The sequence below is a fragment of the Lathamus discolor genome, chromosome 11, assembly GCF_037157495.1.
Source record: "Lathamus discolor isolate bLatDis1 chromosome 11, bLatDis1.hap1, whole genome shotgun sequence".
Taxonomy (NCBI): Eukaryota; Metazoa; Chordata; class Aves; order Psittaciformes; family Psittacidae; genus Lathamus; species Lathamus discolor.
Genome location: NC_088894.1, coordinates 15,617,389 through 15,638,399, shown reverse-complemented (window position 1 = coordinate 15,638,399; position 21,011 = coordinate 15,617,389). Strand labels below are relative to the sequence as shown.

General features: G+C 49.5%; 1 protein-coding gene across 2 annotated transcripts in view; it reads left to right on the top strand.

The window, feature by feature from the left end:
- Window positions 1–21,011, top strand: part of PPP1R16B (protein phosphatase 1 regulatory subunit 16B) — a 62,397-nt gene that overhangs the window by 10,103 nt on the left and 31,283 nt on the right. Inside the window, exons 1-2 of one of the 2 annotated variants that reach the window (XM_065691584.1) lie at window positions 8,078–8,217; window positions 9,702–10,105. In XM_065691584.1, coding sequence (XP_065547656.1) covers window positions 9,859–10,105 — 247 coding nt within the window. In that variant the 5' untranslated portion in view covers window positions 8,078–8,217; window positions 9,702–9,858. Of the gene's footprint in view, window positions 1–8,077; window positions 8,218–9,701; window positions 10,106–21,011 lie in introns of those variants that run through there. The other variant, XM_065691586.1, reaches the window with a different exon arrangement.

Here is a 21,011-nt window from a genome sequence, read left to right as displayed (position 1 = left end):
GAAGGGGAAGACCCTGCACATCTTGTGTTGCAGGGTTGGAAAAAAACAGAATTTCTAACCCGGACCCCCCCCCAAAAAAAAAACCAAACAAACAAACAAAGAAAAGGAGGTAATATCGCTGTCTCAGATGATTGGGCTGCTTTCCCTGCAGGTGCCTGCGTTACAAGCTATGCTCACACATAATGTGCTGTGGAAAAAATAAATGGAAAGCTGAATTGGAGACTTATGCCTTCAATTAATTTTTGTTCCACATAATTGGAACTGCTGCATGCCTTTCCTTCAATATTTAACTGCCTGCCACAGAAGATGGGGCTGCTGTCGTGCAAGGGAAGTTGGGATTTGGTTCATGTTTGCACAGAAATCCTGTTCTGATCTATCTTTCTTTGCCTAAGGGCAGGGATCCCGCTGCTTCTCTGATGCGAGAGAAAAATTTTGTTAGCAGATGCTTTTCTGCTAAGGAGAGTGAAGGGGACAGGGGAGAGGTATGTACTGAATTCTCAAAGGAATAAGATTTCCTGGTCTTCAAGCATTGTCTTCGCTGGAGTCCTCTGTGCTGCCTCAAGCCTGTGTCTGTGCTGCCTCGGGTGCAGTCACTGGGGAGCAGAGGGGAGAGCTTTGCTCGTGGCTTCATTTGTGCAGTCCTCATCTATGGAAAGAATGAATGAGTGCAATTAGTGCATATTCTCTGCAGATGTAGAGGCTGTTGAATGGTTTTCTCTATTGCACTAGGTTAGAAGGGGATGGTTTGTTTTGGGGTGTAGTTTGAAACTGAGCCCTGAACTTAGTTTCTGATTTTTTAACTCACTTCAAAATCAGAGTTAGATTTTCAAGTTCAAAGTAACTGCAGTGTCCCTCTGCCTGCCTTGAGTAGCAAGGCAATGGCTAAGAGCCCAGGGTATCTGGTTTTAACAATTCCCTGGTGGACCAGAAAGCAGGAGGCAAATCCAAGGCTTCACCCTTGTGAAGCAAAAGGGAGCTGAGCAGTTTCTGCAGCTCCCAGGTACCCTCATAGGTGCGCTCAGCACCCGCCCGGAACTACCTCTCAGCCTGGGGGCCAGCAGAGCCTACTGTGCCCATCGATGTGGAGGGAGAGCCAGTGAGAGTGGAGCTTGGCCACCTCGCCTCAGGAGCCTGTGGTCGGGAGGGTGCTGGGGAAGCTCTGGGACAACAGCACAAGAGGGACATGGAGCTGTTGGAGTGGGTCCAGAGGAGGCCACGGAGATGCTGCGAGGGCTGGAGCAGCTCTGCTCTGGAGCCAGGCTGAGAGAGCTGGGCTGGGGCAGCCTGGAGAAGAGAAGGCTCCTGAAGGGGAGACCTGAGAGCAGCTCCAATGCCTGAAGGGGCTGCAGGAAACCTGGAGAGGGGCTTGGGACAGGCCAAGGGGAATGGCTTGAACCTGCCCGAGGGGAGACTGTGATGAGCTCTTGGGCAGAAGCTCTTCCCTGTGAGGGTGCTGAGGCGCTGGCACAGGGTGCCCAGAGAAGCTGTGGCTGCCCCATCCCTGGCAGTGCTCAAGGCCAGGTTGGACACAGGGGCTTGGAGCAAGCTGCTCCAGTGGAAGGTGTCCCTGCCCGTGGCAGGGGCTGGAGCTGGAGGAGCTTTCAGGTCCTTTCTAACACAAACCAGTCTGGGATTCTATGAAGAAAAACGGACAGAGAGGAAAAACCCAGAACTTGTAGTGAACATAAATCTATCCATGTGAAATTTCTGGATTTGAAAATCTACCCGGGCAAGGACAGTTTTGTGCAGAACAGTGGCAGCCTCGACAGTGCTGCGTGGAGCAGATGGATGGATAAAAGAGCATTTCCTCTGCAGAGCTTTCTAGATGAAGGTTTTCCGAAACGCCTCCAAGTCCCGCTGCCTCTCACTGGGAGTTTTGCTCAAGGAGCAGCTTTGCACAGGAGCCACGTGGAGGGAAGCAAGCGCTGCATTTGGGTGGTTTTAATGCTCTGGTATGCTGCTAAGTCATGTGTGTGGTCTGTGCCCGGGCTTGTGTCCTGCTGAAGCAAAGCCATGGTGGCTGTGTCCGTTGTACAAAGACCCAGCTCTCTGATAGGAGGTAGATATACATCTGGGGACCAGTGATGAGATTTGTTCTGCCTGTCACTGAGGTGCCACTGGAAGGAGCAGCGTATTTCTAGCACGCTGATGAGGGGGAGGACTGCTTGGCACAGAAGGTCTTTTCTCAAGGAAGCCCACGTTGAAATATTGATAGGAAAAAGAATGTATATTGTGCTGTGTGGGGTGTTTACAGGAAATATAGAGCGAAAATACTGAGGGGCTTTCCTCAAACAACTGCCAGCGTTGTTACAAGTGGGACAGTTGGGAGGAGGAAGGAATGAGGCACTTCACATGTTCTGCTGCTGCACTGGCTCCAAAGAGAGGTTTTTTTTTCCTTGCTGTTTTGCTTTTTTCCCTGTGCTTGTATTTAATTCCCACTGCGGGGAAGGAGCTCATTGAAGAGGGAGAGATCATCAGGAACAGAGATAAAGCAGCCAAGCCAAAATGTTTTTAATTCTCTGGAGAAGAGTTTAGCTTTAAGTTTTGAGCTTTCCATGAAGCTGGAAACACAAGTGAATGTCGATGCACCTCCAGCACCAAAGTGACAGTGAAACTTACCCCGAAACTTCCTTTGCTGCAGACGGGTAAAACAGTAACTTCAAGCAGGTAATTGCAGCATAGATGAGGTTACTTACTTTGCATGCATTAAACCTGTGGGAAAGCCAAGAATCTCTCCTGAAACTCCTGATTTCTGATGAGATCTTTCTTGCTCTGCTCCTCCTCACCAGCACTCCAGGCAGACTGAAGGAGCCCCTCAAGGCTCTTGGCTGAAATACCTTGTTTTTCTTTTTTCATGAAAGTCATGTTTCCTGACACTTTCCTCTTCATTCCTTCAGGAGGAACCATTCATCCGGTAGTGCTGAGCATCTGCTGCTTGAAATGCTGCAGAAGCCCTGAGTGAGGGAAGGAGCTGTTTGCTTCTGAGATACCAGCAAAACTAAATCGTGCAGCAACAGTTCTGATCATTTTCACTCCTCTGTGTGGTTAACCTGTGGGTGCTGTGGGGCTTGCAGCACAGTACAGGGAGCATCGCATGCTGCGTGCAAGAAGAATCTGCTACCAGAAGCAACAGTCAGAGCTGTCAGATTAGCACCGAGGGACAAGTAAAGTTTCGCTCACGGCTGCAGCACAGGACTAGAAATAATAATCCTGAGGTGGGAGTGGAGCTCTTGCAGTGAGTTTGCTGCCTGGAGTCAGGCAGGTGGCCTTGTTCTGCATTCATCTGTTCATCACTGGATGCTCTTGAGCTCTGGAGGAAGGTTTGTTGCATATTATGTTGAAGGTACTGGTGTAGCTGTGTCGTCAGGCTGTGGTTTAGTGCCCAGTCCTGGGCTGTGCTCCCAGGGTATGTGTTACCAGTTTCCGACTTCAGCTTTGCTGCCAGCCCTGGTGTTGCAGAGGAGACGGTGGTCAGTGCCCGCTGCCAGACAGAGGATGTGGTACAACCTGTCTGTCAGGGTGTGATACTAGAGAATCATGGAATCCATTTCAGAAAAGAAAACAAACCCTCAGGAGGCTGGAAATGCAGCGTTTTGAAGTGCTCACCCCTACAGCCTCTCACCGCTAGCATCCTCTCCTCCTTCCCTGGGCTCTGTAGGAAACGTGCCTGTCCTGGAGCACTGCAGGTGAAAACAAGTGTTTTGGGACCATTATTCCTCAGAGGGGCAGATATGCCTCTTGTGGTTTGAACTCCCCTTCACAGTCCGCTGTATGATTGCTGTTGGTATCTGACTCTCTCTGCATTTGTAAGACCCAGTGGCTGAGTCCCCTGCTGTGGGTGTATAAGGCTGTAACAGTTTGGGTAGTTAGGTGGTAGGGCTCGATGCAGTGTCCTTGTGGACAATGCTCTAGTGAAATGTTTTTCCAAAAGGCAGGAGATAAGAGGAGCAGTTGTAGTAAGGAAGGAAACCCTGGTTCTGGGCTATGGTTGTCTTGGCATGAAAGACCCTCTTGTCTTGATGCACAAACAACCCAAACCAAAACACCTACAAACCCCAGAGCTCTGACTCCAGAGCAGGGCTCGCTCTTCCCACCGCAGGCCAGAGGGCAGCTTTGGCTTCCCATCTTCCTGAAGGTATTGGAGGCTGCTGCAGGGAGCAGGCTGTGTGAGGGTGGAGAGATGGGGAGTGCCTTGGCAGAGCCAGCACCATTATGTGCTCAGCCAGGATATGGGTCAGGGAATGACTTGGAGTGTGTTCCTCTGGGGAGGATGGGGGGACACTGCTGCCCTTCTCAGCCCTGGTCTGGCTGCAGGGAGGGAGGGGGTGGACCTCAGTTCTTTGTGCATGGCCAGCCCCATGCATATCCATGCTTTGAACAGCTCCCCTGTGTCCTCTACCTTGTTCTCCGTTGGGGAACAGTTGAACTCCTGTGCCTGCCTTTCTCTGTTGCTCCTGCCTGTCACTCCTTCTGTCACCTCCTCCTCTGGCTGGCTTTCTGGCAGTCTCTGGACAGTGTGATGGCCACTGAGCTGCCACTGAGCTCTTCCCTTTGCTGGGGATCAAGCAATGAAGAGCTGCTCTGCTGCTTCCTCCAGACCTCTGGGTGATCCTGGCCAACAGCAGAAACAGTGATGCAGAACATGGGTCTTTGGCTGCTTTGTGTCACCAGTGGCAATCCTGGACGTGACGCCTGACAGAGAAGCCTGTGAATTCTTTGTTTGTGCTCATTGCTGGATACAGCAAAAGGCTGCAGTGGGCTGTCAGCTAGCATGTCATGGGGCAGGAATAGGACAGATTGGCCTCTGCCCTCGTAGGAATCGGAACGGGTAAATGTGGCAGGTCCTCACTGTGCCATGGGGCAGGAGTTGACTTTTGATGAAACAAACAAATGGGGCAGCCACCTCTTCTGCAGGCTGCTTATATGCTCCTGTCCTTGCTTTAGGCTTTCGTTCTTGGCTTCAAACTCCAGTGACAGAAAATCAGCTTGGGGTGTTGCTCTTCCTGACACTCACTTGACTTTGTGCTCCAAAGGCAGATGCTTCACCTAATCGGCTGGGCCCAATCCTGCAGGTGCCTTCCCACAAGCAATCCAGTGAACAGGAACAATTTCCTTGACTTCAGAAGTGGCTGCTCACATATCTGGGGCTTGAATTTTATCTTTCTTTGAAAGAGGCGTGACCTGAAAGAATTGTTTAGTTGCTAAACTATTTCATTGCAAGGTGTCTCATTCAAGGGTTGCTCTTCCATGGTTTGTATTAATTCTTAAGTGGAATAAAACCAATGTCAATTGATGACACTTAAGTGAAGGACTCTTGAAGTGTTTGTGTTCTGCTTCGGTGTCATGCTGTGCTTGAAGTAGTGCCCTGGGGAGATGTGAGGGAGGATTTGCAGGTCTTTGCTCCAGCTTCATTGTCTGATGGGGAGAGGAGGAGGATCCCCAGCATCCCTCATCAGTGTGGCTGTTTTAATGGATCCAGCTCCAAAGGCAATGTTATGGCAAAGTGTCTGCAAGTTGAAAGCTTTGTAGGAAGGTCGAGGGAGGCAGCTCCAAGTGTGTGCTGGAACACGAAGAGGAGTGCACTCGGTTTTCCCCTTTGTGGGAGGCAAGCGCCAGCCTCTAAATGCCACACGGAGAGAAATATGTGTAGAGGAGCTGAAGGACTGCTTCAGGCAGGGCTGGTGGTGAGGAGCTTGTAGCAACCACTGACTTGGTAAACTCACTTCGCAGCATTGCCATCTCTTCTTGTACTGCAAGTGAGTAACCAGTGCCCCAGAAGTCCTCTTGAGCTCAGTGAGATGAACCACATACTAAGGTGAGACAGAAGATTGTGTTTGCCCTCGCTTGCATGCCCTTTGTAGGGGCTGATCTTTGACATAGTTGGAGCGGGTCTTGCTCTGCCACAGCACCCAGAAGATGGCGATGGCACAAGCACAATACAATTGTGAGCATCTGGCCTTCCTCTTGACCCCTGAAGTCATGGTCCATTGTTGCTGCGGGGCCGCGTGTGCCTGGCAGGATGTGCTTGGCATGGCAGCTCGGATCCGCTGAGCTCATGGAAACGCATCTCTGTCACACATGTTCCTCATTTTGTCTGTCACATGTTCCTCATGTCACACATGTTCCTCACTTTTCTTCCCTCCCCCACCTTTGAATAAAACAGAAACCAAAATGCGATGCCTTGCAAACCACAGGCACCCACACAGCAGCACAGCCAGCTTCTGTGTCACTCTGCAGGTAAACAAATGCTGGGGCCTGAAATTGGGCTATAGTTACCCCCACCAGTTTGTGCCATACGAAGTCAATGTGCCATTTGTTTGGTACAGGAAGAAACTAGGTGCTTGGAAACAGGCAGCTGGAGTGATGGAGCCAAAGTCTTTCTGAGGCTCTGGGGTCCGTGGATGGTGTAAAGAGATTTGTACCTCAGTCTGGAAGAAGTTGAGCGGTGTCTCCTGCAGGAAGATCTCTCAGGGTGAACTCTCTGATCCTTTAGAGATCCAGTTGCTACTTGGGCTGAAGAGATGCTGGTGGCTGGTACTTCAGAAGTCTCTTGGTGTCCGTTGATCTCTCCATTTTATTCCCCTTTGTAGGCCACTTGAATCTCCTTTTTGTTATGTTGGGAGAGCAGAAGGGCTGCTAGAGGACAAGGTGTGTGCAGGAAAGCTGAAACACAAGCAAGCAGAGCAAGCCAAACTTTTCCTTTCTTTATAAATCAACATCCTGTTGCTCTTTGCAAGGTGCAGTCGTAATACTGCCAAGAAACACTCCAGCTTTTTTTGCGTAAACAAGGAAATGCTGAAATAAGGTTTCTTTGCTTTTAGGAAAACCCAGCCCTGCAGAAGTAGGTCCTTGTTTCTGCTTCAGGTGTGTTTTGGAAAATATTTGGTCATCTTTCAGCAAACAATGGCAGAAGTGGCCTGGAAAAGGAGCAGGGTGGGAGTGCCGCATATTTTATGCTGAGAGGCATTTCCTGCCCTTATCTCCCCTCCTTCGAGGTATTGTGAACGGGGCTTCAGATCTGCAGCCTGTGTTACTGGAGTGGAGATCGCCAAGACAGATACCTTCCTAGGAATGGCTGTGAGGGGCAAAGCCTCTGCCGAGCCCAGCTCACGGGAGGTGCTGAAGAGCTTTCTAGCCAAGTGCTTGTGCTTGGAAAACGTGCCTGTCCCAAAAGGGAAGTGTTTTGGAAAGCTGCATTTCCACTGCTCATGTGGGCAGGGTATCTGGGTGCTGTTGTGAATCCATGTGGGCAGGCAGAGTTGTGCGGGGCTCTTGTGCCATGGAGCAGCCCTGGAACACTTTCCTTGCTTCCTGACATTCCCAATCATGAGTTGGTATTTTCCATCTCAAGCAAGTGTTTGATTTCTAGGTTAGTATCTCCCTTATGAAAAGCTTTGCAAGGATTCGGGTTTGTTGCTATGAGGAACTACAGTATTTTTTGGTTTTTTTTTCAACCTAAAGTTGTTACGGGATGGGACACAGTTGTGTTTTTTTGTTCGAGTTTATCCTGAAACCCTCAAAACATGGTTTACAGGTGCTGCTGAAGCTGCCCTTGGCCTTCTGTTGACCTTCTTGCTCTTTACAGCAACCTGGCAGGAGGATGGAGCCAGGAGGGTCTTGGCTCTGCTCCCAAGGAACAAGGGATGGGACAAGAGGAAATGGCCTCAAGCTGCACCAGGGCAGGTTTAGATGGAGCTGAGGAACAATTCCTGCCCCAGAGGGTGCTCAGGCATTGGAACAGGCTGCCCAGGGCAGGGCTGCAGGCACCAGCCCTGCAAGGGTTCACACATCATGGAGATGAGGCCTCAGTGCCATGGGGCAGTGGTGGCCTTGGCAGTGCTGGGGAATGGTTGGATCTTAAAGGTCTTTTCCAGCCTGGTTGATTCCAGGATTCTGTAATTTACTGGATAAAGAGACTGCTCAGACCTGCCTGTGTGCTCTGGCTGAGTTTATTTGTTTTCAGTTCTCAAACCAATTATCTCCAGAGGAAATGGTGTGTCTTGCTGTCAGTCAGCTGAGATATTTATAGGTAAGGTCAAACCACTGTGAAAGATCTGTAGCAGTGTTTGCAAGGAGTGCATGTCTCAACCTTGTGAATTTACTGGGACGTGGTGGATGTGCTGCAGCTCCTCAGGGTAAACCCTCTCTGACTGGGCTGCTTCACCCTCTGAAAAGGGATGAATGGTGGCTTTTCCTGGCTTGGCTGGATGGGGTAAGGTCTGTATCCTCACCATGTCTCTCATCTTGTTTTAGCTACCCCTCTTCAGCTGCTATTTTACACATAGATGCTTTGTATTCACCGCTTGTGAGACTGTTTCTTCCTCCCCTTTGGAGCAGGGTAGTTGAGAAAGGATTGGCTTCAGCTGCCCTGTTGGTGCTTTCTCAGGTGCTTATGAATATTTAAGCTGTCCATGGTCTCTCTTCCCCATCAGCTCTTCCTCCCCTTCCCTTCCTTCAAGCTGGCTGAAGCATAAGATCTCTATTTTCTTATGTGGTTATTTGCAGCTCAGCTAACTTAGGCATGCTCACCTGGCTACTTTGTGCAGGTCAATTTGGAAAGGAGTCATGCAAGTCATGCAACTTGCTCGTGATATTGCTTTACTTCAAATGCACCTTTCCTTGTTGCTCCTTAAATCTGGGGCATGTTTCCTCCTCCTGTGCAGCAGAGGGTGCTGCTCATGGGTCACCCAGTTGATGGCTCTGTGGGTAGTGCTGCTCAGGGGTCTGTGGTCTGATCACACAGTGACCCCAGTCTGGGGCTGTGATTTAGCTGCTCTCGTTGATGTACTTATGGAGTCTGTACAGTGGAGCGAGAATGAGCTGGCATGTGGTAAATAACAAACCTGAAGGAAGAGAGAAATGAACACAGGCCCCTGTGTTTGTAAGTATTTGAGGTGGTTTAAGTGTTAGTAATGCCTCCCTGAGAGCCATGTGCTATCCGTCTGCCCTTGGCTGGGGTGAGAAGGAGCTGTTGGAGTGAGTCCGGAGGAGGCCACGGAGATGCTGCAAGGGCTGGAGCAGCTCTGCTCTGGAGCCAGGCTGAGAGAGCTGGGCTGGGGCAGCCTGGAGAAGAGAAGGCTCCTGAAGGGGAGACCTGAGAGCAGCTCCAGTGCCTAAAGGGGCTGCAGGAAACCTGGAGAGGGGCTTGGGACAAGGGCCTGTAGGGACAGGCCAAGGGGAATGGCTTGAACCTGCCGGAGGGGAGACCGAGATGAGCTCTTGGGCAGAAGCTCTTCCCTGTGAGGGTGCTGAGACGCTGGCACAGGGTGCCCAGAGAAGCTGTGGCTGCCCCATCCCTGGCAGTGCTCAAGGCTGGGTTGGACACAGGGGCTTGGAGCAAGCTGCCCCAGTGGAAGGTGTAGAAGAGCATGGGCGATGCTCCTGGTGGGTAGAACTCCTCTGGGAAAACCTGCGAGGCCTTGGTGCCCCAGGATCCCCATTTATCTGCAGCCTCTTACTTCTGGGTTATTTGTGCTGGGATGGCCTCATCTTGTGCCTGTGTCTGCTCTGGGCTCTGCCACTGCAGCCTTTGTCCCCTCTGCTCTCTGTGTTGCTGCTCAATTCAAGCAGTCTAAGTGCAATTACGTGAGCTGCCTTTTCAGCTGGTAGGTGTTGCTTGTCAGTTTTCCAGCAGGCTGGTCTTGGTTGCTCATCCGCAGGGGATGATGAGTTGATACCTCACACATTCCTCCTTGTTCCAGGTTTCCAGCACATTTCATTGGTCACTGCGATGGGCCTTTCCATGCCTGACCCCAGGATGATGGTATAGCAGCAGGCAGCTGCGATCCAGAAGACTTGTGGTGGGCATCGTTTCCCACTGGGACATCCTTCGCCACACTTCTCCTCTTAGCAGAAGCCATGGATGCCCATGTGGACCTCCTGACTGAGCTGCAGCTGCTGGATAAGGTGCCCACGCTGGAAAGGCTCCGGGCAGCGCAGAAGCGGAGGGCTCAGCAGCTGAAGAAGTGGGCGCAGTATGAGAAGGAGATGCAGCATAAGAAACGGAAGCATGAGAAGAAGAGGAATGCTGTTAACCGAAAGAAAGTGTCGTTTGAAGCCAGCGTTGCTCTGCTGGAGGCTTCTCTGAGGAATGACTTGGAGGAAGGTATGACACTTGTGTCTGGAATTGCTTTGTTTGGCTATGCGTGAGGTCTGTGTTGTGCTGTGGCGTTCAGAGGCATCAGCATTGGCATCCATGGACTGGACTACCCTTGATGTGCTGTTGGTCTCTAGAGTGTTGCCATCTCTCATATAGCTGTGCAGTGCTCAAAACACTGCGTGACACCAGCATTACCTAGATTGACATCAGGAGTGGGCACATGAATGCCAGGATAGGGCAGGAGTTATGACCCAGGTTTTGGGGAAGAGGAGGCAGCTTTCATCTTCCCTTTCACACTTTCTGCTTACAGAAGGTGTGAAACATTTATTTGCCTTCTGGGTGTGCCTCTTTTAGTGGTTTTTATTGAAGTCTGTCACAGAGCTTTACATGCCAGTGTAAATCTCTTCAGCTTCCCTGCCTGGGGGGATGGAATGAGAGCTACAGGGATGTATGATTTTTCCCTCCTCATTCAAAATAGCACAGGTTTGCTTAATGCTTCCTATAGAAGAGAACTGCAAATTATTCACAATTTGGTTTAATTGCACCACTTCAAGGTGCATCAAAGTGCTTTGCTTTTGCTTCAAAATCTAAAGTGAGGAAGGAAAGAAAGTCTCAAAAGTTGATCTCCATTAACCTCAGCAAAGTGTGGGGGAAACCTGTGAGCGCTGGGAAGCTGGAGCTTACTTCTTTGTAGAGAAGTATAAGCCTTTCTTAGAGGACATTTGGAGCAGCCTTTGGGGTTGCTGCTCTGCCAGGTAGCTATATTGGTGTGATCTTCCTGGTCTTTTGCCATGGTAGAGACAAGGGAGATGCCAAGGAAATGCAGCCTGTTGAGCTACATCTCTGCTGGGGAATGTTGCTCTAGTTTCCAGCATCTTTTGCAGGAAGCAGTATATAGTTACCTGCTGTGTGGATGGAAGGCAAGAACCTTGTCTTTTCTTGTGAGGAATCTCCTCAAAGTCATGTCCCTGTTTCTGAGAAGGCCTTTTGTGCACCGTAACCTGTCCTTGTGTGCGTGTTTGCAGCTTTTTGGGACTGGAGCACTGTGGTGGTGGACACTGATGGCCTGGGCAGTGTGTTAAAAGTGTTTTGACAAGCCCTGCTACATGTCTATGGTTTTGGTGCATGTGTAGTCTCTCTGAGAGAGCAGACCTGGGGTATTGCCCTGGAAATTGCAGTGTTTTATTTGTCTCCTCCTTGCTATAAAGGTTTAACGGTTGTTTCCGGCTCTTTGCTCCAGTGAACCTGTATTCTGAGCTGTTGTAGTCTTCTAGGAGAGCTCCGACAGCGAAGCCCCCGAGAGCACTACTGTGAAATCGTGTCTGTAAATGTTGCCTGAGATGACAGATTTAGGACTTGTTCCAACTCTGCCTGTGCTGGTAGATACTTGGCAGGGTATGGCTTTGGGTTTGGTACCCAGCTGCTTGCCTGTGACAGCTCACAGCGTTGGAGTGGATAATAAGCGTTTCATCCTCCTCCTCATGTGTTGATGGTGCCTCTGCTCAGTGCTTGGGCTGGAGGGTGTGATGGGGCCATGGGTTTTTGAGAGGCCCAACCATGTAGTTTTGCTTTCTGTGCTTTCTGGCTCTGGCTCTGGACAGTTTGGAAGGGGGAAAGCTCCTTCGTTGTCTGCCTTTTATATTTTGTGAGAGATGCACTAATGGCAGAGGTGCGTGCAAACATGGCACTGGAGGAGGTTGGTTGTGCATGCTGGTAACAGTGAGCAGGGCTGGTGTGTTAATGGACTGGTGTCAGAGGTCGTGTGGTCAACAGTCTTGCATCATGTGTGGACACGGACACTTGGCTGTTGGGCATGCAAGAGTTGAGCTTTCAGCTCACAGCTTCACTCTTCCTGTAAGGCAAAATCCATTGCTGCAGGTCTCTTTTGGTACTGTAATAACAGAATCATGGGCTGATTTGTGTTGGAAGGGACCCTAAAGCTCATCCAGATCCAGTCTCCTGACCTGCTGCACACACTTGACCTCTTTCCATAGGCAAGCCCATGTAGATGGCTTTAACCATTGTCTGTTCTTCGAAGTGATGCTGGTTACACCAAACGTGATAAAGGCACTTCCCTGTTGGTGCAAAATCAACTTCTCCCCACAGTGGGGAGGGCAGGAGCAGGATCCCTGGTGCCAGACACGCTTCCCCTCTGGAGCTGGGTTTTTCAGATGCCTCGCATTTTTAAATTTGCTTTGCTTTGCAGTCATTTACAAATAGTGTGTGGCCAGTTTCTGTCCCTGCTCCATCCTGCCTGTACCGTGGAACCAGTGTGAAGGGGAGGAGGGAACAGAGTCAAACAAAGATCCCAGACTGGGAATATTCCTTAGCATGAGGCCGAAGTGGGGGAATTTGGGAATTCGTGGGCTCTTGAAAGGTCCCAGGTAATTGTTTTGGTGTATGAATCATCTTTTCTTGCGTGTGGGAAGTGGAGGGGGAGGTGAAGTATAAATGATGAAGAAGTTGAGGAGTTGGCGTGAGGCAGGCTGGAGAGCCGGGGGTACAACGGGCACGTGTCTTCTCTGCGGCTCTGCGTTCCATCCTGTGTGACTTGTGTGCTTGTGTGTTTAGTTTGAACGTTCTCGCTCCTGCAGTGGCAGAGGGGATGTGCAATGAAACTGGGGAAGAGACACTGAGGTTGGTTAGTGGGTTGGCTCTTTGTCCAGGAGGTGTCTTGTGCTGTGGTGTAACCTCCTGATGGAGGCAGTGGGTTGAGCCCTGTGAGATGGAGTCCGTGGTGCACAACCCTGCCCTGCCCTCCAAGAAGCAGCCCCGTGTCACTCAGGACCTGGACGTCCTCACTTCACTGTCTTTTGCCTGTGCCTTGCCAAGATGCAATTGAAAGAGCAGCTCCTGTGCACCCACAGCTATCCCAGCCCCCATTTCCTTCTGCCATCAATGGCACAGGCACTGTGCTGGGTCACACCAGCTTCCCACCGAGCATGTGGCAAATGTCCTCTGCCCCAAGGCTGTCATATCTTTCCCATATAAGAAATGCAGGTTTCTTTGAATTCCAGCTTGGTTTGTGTTGAAGGGACCTTAAAGCTCATCCAGCTCCAGCCCCTGCCACGGGCAGAGGCACCTTCCACTAGAGCAGCTTGCTCCAAGCCCCTGTGTCCAACCTGGCCGTTGCCCACGGGTGACTGGTGTGTCACAGAACTGCTGTTTCTCAGCATAGTGGCAAAGCAGGAGTGAAGGCAAGAGCTCCTGGAGAGTATCACAGAACCATTAGAGCCAGAAGGGCTCTCTGGAGATCTTCCAGTCCAGCCCCCTGCCAAGGCAGGGCCACCCAGAGCAGGAATGTGTCCAGGTGGGTTTGCAAAGGAACTGTGAGAGCTGCTGAAGGCTGTGGCCCTTCAAGCTGTCCTGCAAGGACTGAAACCATGGCGAGGAGGCTGTTCCCTGGCAGCATGGAGGCCCCAAAAGCAGCCTTGGTGGCTGCAGGGCTGTCATGTTCAGGTCTTGCTGCATCACTGAGCTCCTGTAAAAGCAGCTCCAGAGCAGGAGAAAACGAACTACATTGGCAGCCCAGAGGTGGGTAAAGTGGCTGCCAGAACAGACATGTGGCTCCAGGGAGACCTTGTAACAGCCTTCCAAGACCTAAAAGGGGTTAACAAGAAATCTGGAGAGGGGCTTTGGACAAGGGCCTGTAGGGACAGGCCAAGGGGAATGGCTTGAACCTGCCCGAGGGGAGACTGAGCTGAGCTCTTAGGCAGAAGCTATGATCAGCTGTTGTGCGATTTGCTGCCTGCAGTCCCTTTGCACACCCAGCCCGTTTGCAGGGGGAGCTTCCATTCGAGCGGCAGAAGCTGGAGGTGCTGGCATTGGCTGGCGGGTGAGCTGCGCTCCCTTCGACTAACAGTGAAATAAAGCCCCTGAAGGACTGGTTCACCTTCAGCAGCGCGGGAAGTGCCCCGGTCTCTCCTGCTCTTAGGTGAGAGTTGCCTCCTCCCAGCCGTGGCTCTCGGAAGCGTCGCTGCAAAGTCCTTCAGCTCCCACCTTCTGGCACTTCATCCTGCTAAACTCTCAGCGCCAGAGCGTTGCATAAAGCAGCATTTCTGCAGCAGTTTAACCATGTACATGCTGGTCATTTGGGCGGGTGAGCAGAACGTGAATGAAGACTCGGGTTTGGTGGCCTTGGACTTGGCATCCAGCAGAATGGTCCCTGTTAGCAGAGCAGCAGGCACAAGCTTGGGGCTGGCTGTGCTCCGCACTGGCGTGGGGAGGATTTCCTTGGGGAGGGTTACAAGCATTGCACAGCTTGTTCATAGCAGTACAGCCCCGTGTTTCACTTCTCGCAGACCCTCAAATGTACTGTACATTTGTGGTAATGACAAGTGTGGTAAACCTTTTAGGAGCCATTCCCAGGCACCTCCTTCCCTGCTCCCTTTGCACCCTTCTGGAATAAACCCAACCTTGTCATTTGCAAAGGCACTTTAAAAAGAGGCCCTAATTAGTGTCTATAAATTGCTGTCTTTAACCTTTACAAGGTGATGTGATCTGTTCCCTTGTTACTAAAAACCTTTTATGAGGCGCTTTAATTTTCCACCCACATTATTAGTCTCCTGAAGCTTTTTACAGGGGGTTCCTATGTCCAAATCTATGAGCAAGTGCATAGAGAGATTTTTCTGCCTGGGATTTTTCTCCTGGCTTTGGTGCCCTTGAAGGGCTTGGGGGGGGGGGGGGGAAACCCCATTTTTTTTCTCTTTCTTGTGAGCAGCCTGAGTGTATCTGGGTATTTGGGGAATGCCTTGAATCAGAAACAAAAAGTTTCAGTTCAATAACAAAGGCGTTTCTTGAGTTTTAAATTCCATAGGTGTGGAAATGAAGGCTGTGGTCCTTGGGAAGCTGGATGTGGGAGCCCTTGGCAATGATGGATCTTGTTAATTTTGTTAATGGGGATTGGTATGTTTTCCAAAAGCAGATTCACGTATTTGGCCACATTTAACTTGGCTTTTTTATGCAATCTGGATACGATGCCAGTTTGGGGTTGCTTGCATATGGCACTAACTAGCTGGCATCTGGGAGCATGAGCAATATTGAAAATGCAACTTTCTCTGTTGTCATAACAAGTAAATAATCTTTTTCTTTTTCTTTTTCTTTTTCTTTTTTTTTTTTTTTTTTTTTTTCCTGGCATAGTGGGATTTCAGTCCCGTGGGGTGATTATTCCTGTTTCTGTAAGAGCTAGAAATGCCAAGGTTTCTGTTTGGGAATTAATGCTGAAAGTCCATCTTGGGTTTACCTGGGATGGGGCCCTTGCCCTCCCCAAACCAAACACTCTTTTTCAAACACTTTCTTTAATAAAAAAATTTTGATCAGAAATACTTAAAAAAATCAATTAAAAACAAAATGAGATAAAAGACATTCCTGAACTTCAGAATGTGGTTTATAAAGTGTGACACCAGCTGTTGTAGAGGAGCTTTGGTCTCCGTTAAGTGTCTTCATAATCCCTTTCAGGAGGCTCCAGGTGTCTGTTCTTGGGCACTGGCTGCCACATGCACTGAGCATTGCTGCTTGCTGTTTCAAGATGTGTGAGCTGAGAAACAGACTCATTCCAGACTAGAAATGGTGTACCTTTTGAGTTTCTCGACTTCCAGCAAGTGTCAGCACAAGCAGTCTCCCTCCATGGCCCGCACAGTCAGCAATTGCTTTCCTTGACTAAAACAAGGCTTGAAAACGTGCACACGAATGTCCTTGCTGAGAAGTGGTGATGTGGGGATCCTGCCTGGAACTGTTTTGATCAAAACTTGAGCACCACCCTCCACCTCCACAGACACATCTCTGTGTGCACCTTGTTTGGGCAGCGCATGCGTTCTCAGTGTGTGTGATGCAACTGGGTTAGTTTCACATTGCTTCAGTTTCTGGCTCTTACATGTGTACCAGCTTCCACTGGTTCTGATACCACTGAAAAGGTTTCTTATGTAACTTGTAATAGCATTACAAGATAATGCATAAACACTGCATTCAATTACTTGCCCCTCCCATAAAGACGGTCTGTTTGGACTCAAGGTGTTTTAAAATCAAACAGGAATTGGCCAATGACTGTTGCCAATCACAGATTTTATTTTTTACTAGAAGAGGCTTAACTAACTTAGTTGGCTTCTAAAATGTGGCTGCAATGTGCTCAGGAGGGGAAACTTTGGAACCTAAATGCAAACTGAGCTTTTTTTTTTGGTTTGTTAGTATTTTCAGTGGCTGCTCCTTGGTGCAACTGTGAGTAAGGAGTATTCCCTTTTGAAATGGTATCTGTGCAATGGGGAGCAAAGGCTGGAACTCCTAGGGTTGTGTGTGCAAGGTGCAGTAGGTAGGATATGTAAGGTCACCATCTGCTCTACAAACCCTGCCGGGCCAAATCACAGCAGGGAGAGCTCAGGACGCAATTGCTGCCTTCACCGGGAACGTCAGGACATGGTCAGCCAAAGGCAGATTATCAACAGAACCTTAATTCAGCCAGGAGATGTTCCTGCATGCAACCAAGTGCTAAATCATTGGTGTTTAACCTTTCCCTTCCCTGTCCTGGCTGCTCTGCTTCCAAGGGTGTGGAGGCAGCATTATATGGCTGCTTATTTTCTGATAACTACAGGCTGACAAATGTCAAAGCTAGAACTTCCCAGTCTGAACCTGATAATACTTGCTGACATATTGGTAGCTTTTTCTAGCCAGTAACTTCCCACCCTGCCTGTCTTTGTGATGTCCTAGTGGCATCAGTGCCTGCCATCTGCATGAGGGGGACCAAGGCATGCGAGTGTAGAGATGGGTATGGGTTGGACCAAGCACTGAAAGCACTGCGCCTGACTGCCTGCTTGGTGGGATAATGGCATGGAAGGGCTGATCATAGAATCCCAGACTGGTTTGGGTTGGAAGGAACCTTAAGGCTCATCCAGCTCCAACCCCTGCCACAGGCAGGGACCCCTTCCATGGGAGCAGCTTGCTCCAAGCCCCTGTGTCCAACCCAGCCTTGAACACTGCCAGGGATGGGGCAGCCACAGCTTCTCTGGGCACCCTGTGCCAGCGCCTCAGCACCCTCACAGGGAAGAGCTTCTGCCTAAGAGCTCATCTCAGTCTCCCCTCGGGCAGGTTCAAGCCATTCCCCTTGGCCTGTCCCTACAGACCTTTGTCCCAAGCCCTTCTCTAGGTTTCCTGCAGCCCCTTTAGGCACTGGAGCTGCTCTAAGGTCTCCCCTTCAGGAGCCTTCTCTTCTCCAGGCTGACCCAGCCCAGCTCTCTCAGCCTGGCTCTAGAGCAGAGATTCTGATGCTACACCCCCACCAGCACCTCGCTCTGGGGCTGTGACATGAGGTTTCTTTCAGGCACCGTGTTTCTTGCCTGCCTGGCTGCCCTCCAGTTGCGTGTTTTTTCCTGTGCTCCGATTAGCCATGTCTTTTGCCCCGCTCCAATAACGAGAAACTATAAAGTGTAAAGAGTAGCTCAGTTGGAGACCTCTGGTATCTTGTGGGTAATAAGCAGTAGCAACCTGGAGTGAAATACTGTGTGTCTTCCCACCTTGGCTGTGACCTCCCATAGCCAAGGCTCTGTCTTGCTGTGGTGCTGTGTTACGATATTTAATACAATTCTGGCAAAAGGATGTACGACATGAGCCTGATCATTCATGACGGCTTACTGGTACCCGGCATTTTGCAGCATCATTCTGTTTTCAGGTGTATTTTGTCAAAAAAGAAACCCCAAAACTTCAAACCCAACCTACTCCCAAAGTCAGAGCTCTGCAGCTGAGCACGTAACTCTTCTTTGCAATGAATTTTGGTGGGGAATTTAATAGTTTTGGAGGTGAGGGCTTCTTGCAGAGCTAGACCTCACTTGTCTGCTTTACCCTGACACAGCTGAAAACATGTTTCCAGGCAGGAAGAACTTGGCTCTGAGCTGTGGTTGCAGGCTTTGCTTTCTGCCACTTCTGGTCAGGGAGAGCTTGAAGAGTGGATTACATCTTTTTCCTCCCTCCCTGATTTAAATTCCTGCCTTTCTGGATTTAGGCCAGCTCAGCTCAGCTGGTATAGATTTCTTCCTCTTACAATCATGGAAAATAGAGGTTGGGAGGGCCTTGGGATGTAATCCACCTCCTGCCCCAAGGCAGGATCAACTGTAACTAAAATGCTTGCTAATGAGGCTGGAGTTAGGTGTCTTAGTGTATTTATAGGCATCTCCACAACTGAGCACATATACCTGTGAGAGTGGCCCTGCTTCTCATTCAGTTCTGCGTATTTTTCCTACTTGCTTATATTTATCTTCCTGTTTTCTTTACATCCCATCCTCACGCTTATTGACTGCGAGTTTTCCTACTTCCGTGGAGAATGCTCTAATTCTTTCTTTAATCGCAGTTGCTATGGCAGCTGCTTCAGGCGGTGCCTTATAACCTAGCGCAGAGCTGCTTTTACATCCACTTCCCCTGTTTGTTTTTCCCCTGGAGCCTGGCCAGAGCTCTGAGGAGCCTCATCACTCCCTGTCAGTGACTGACAGAGAATAAAATGAAATCAAAAAAAGTCGGATTCTGGCACAACTGTTAAAAACCTTTTCTGAGCCCTGCCTCCCCTCTAACCCAGCACCCAGAGGGTGCTGCGAGGCCAGGAAGCCAACTGTTTAATTCTGTCTGCTGGTGCATTTGCAATCAAGAGCCAAGATGCAATCAAGCAACCTGCGCTCCTTTGAATTCAGGGAACAAGAGCCCATGTGCAGCTACTTGCAAGCGGATGCAGTTTTCACTGAGGTCCCTGCAATTTGCAACTGCTTGTTGCTGAATTTGGCTTCTGGATTCCCCAGGAAGTGAGGTAGAGACTGCCTGTGAAGGTTACTCATGTAGGAAATGGGCTTTAGTTGCTCTGTTGTGTTTCTTGTGCTCCGAGCGCGTTTTGTAATCTGCAACATCTGTCAGTTTGGCCAAGGATCTCAGGGGAGGCCTCAGTTCCCTTTTTCCTGGTGGTCTCATCTGCTCTGCCTAGCTTTGCTTTCACAGTGGCACAGAGGAGGGGTCTCTGCCTTGAGTGTAAGAGCACCAAGCTCTGAATTGCCATGGGAAACTTCCAGTCTCATTTATCTTCGTGTGCCTTTACCTGGGCTGACAAGTGAAATCGTGTTAATTATAAAAACCAACCAACACCTCCCCCATGGAAACAAAACCAAAACCACCCACTTTTTTCTTTCTTGCTTTATTTCCTCCTTAGAGCTACTCCTGCAGTGTCCACCTCTAAAAAGGGGATTCTAGAGCAGGAATTACCCTGACAGTCACTCAGCCCTGTTTACCATGGCTGGCAGCTGATAGTTTCCGCAGTAGAGAAGCATTATCTGCACACAGCTTGTATGCTGTCCTGTGTTACACCTACATCTGCCTGGAAACAGCCACCTTTTGAGTGGGCAGGAGAGATTCTAGCACCTTCAAAATATTTCCAGTCTGGTCTGATTCAGAGCAGCAGACGTTGGAGATTAACTGCTGATACTTACATGCTTCTGGTTGATGATGATAAGGCTTGAATGTAGTGAGACATGATTTCAAGTCTTTCAAATTATCCAATCTGAAGGATTCCCGGTATCAAAATGACCTATTTCAATAGAAGAAAAATTTTAATGTCAGAATATTATTGAGTGAAAATCATGAAGTCCTTGCACAGGCATAAGTAGCTCTGCTGCACAAAAGTTTCATTGCTGTGGGACATCTACAGCATCTGCCCAACATCTTGTGAGAAGGAAATCACCTGGAAATCCATCCCAGCTCTCAGCCTGTTGGAGCTGGAAATGAGCAATGACTGCAGCAGAAGACAGATATCTCTCTCATGTTAAGGATGTGGAAAGAAGAGCACTTTCTCCATCTCTCTACCAGTGTTGGGTTCAATTCTCATGTGTTGTCAGAGGAGACAGGTGAGATACAAAATGGGGTGCTGTGATTAACCCTCTGGAGAGGTTGTCAGCTCTAGAGACAAGGACCTACCTTAGAGACCTGGAGCTGGACAGCACAGAGAACAAGTTCCAACCTCCTTGGGTGCTCAGACCCTTTCTGTGACTCTTGGACTGTTCAGACCTGGTTTTTGTTTTCAGTTCAGATCCTGTCAGTTTGTTGTAGCAAGGCAAGAGCAGGGCTCCGCAGGACCTTAAGTGGGACTCTTTTAATTAAAATCCATGTTTGGTAACCTGAAATAGCAGGCATTAGAAAGAGCCAGAGCTCCAGCCAGTCCCTGTGGATCTGCAGTGACATCCTCCTGGCTGTCAGGCACTTGATCACAGGGTTTTCTTTCCTCCCAAAGCTGTTGCTGTCAAAACAATGATGCGAGTCCTGAATGTAATATGAAGCTCCAGTCTAAGCTGTAACCAGTCAACTTCCAACCTGCTGCTGGATGCTGTGCTAAAACCACAATGTATGTGGGTTGGTAAGTGACAGCAGGTCATGGAGAGATGCTGGAAATCCATTTTGCTTTTATTAGAAGGGCCAGTGAGTTTAAAATTTGATCTTAAAGGGCATCTAAGCAGGATTTGAAGTGTGCTTTCATAGTAAATTTATTCTTGCATCACTTTAATCGTGAGGCTGTGAAATAGCTGTGAAGAAGCTGCTGCTCTACCCCCTGACCCAAATTATTCTCATCTGTGCCAGTTTTCTATCACTCTCCAGAGCAAGGCAAACTCATTTGAGATTTGATTGGTACTGAATCTGTAGTGTGGATTCAAGGTTTGGGTCATCGTTGCACTGTATCATCCACTGCTCTAAGATTTCTCAAGTGTTTGGTAACAGGAATGTTTGCCGTATTGATCTGTTTGGTTATCCTAAGTGGAACAAGAGAACAGGAAGTATTCTTGCTTCACTTGTATTCAAAGACTTATCTTCTCGTTGAGGGGCAGCACTTGTTGACTGACTTCTTCATGTGAAGTGGGACTGACAGCCTTAATTGCAGCTAGGTGTGGAAGGGCCTGTGGGT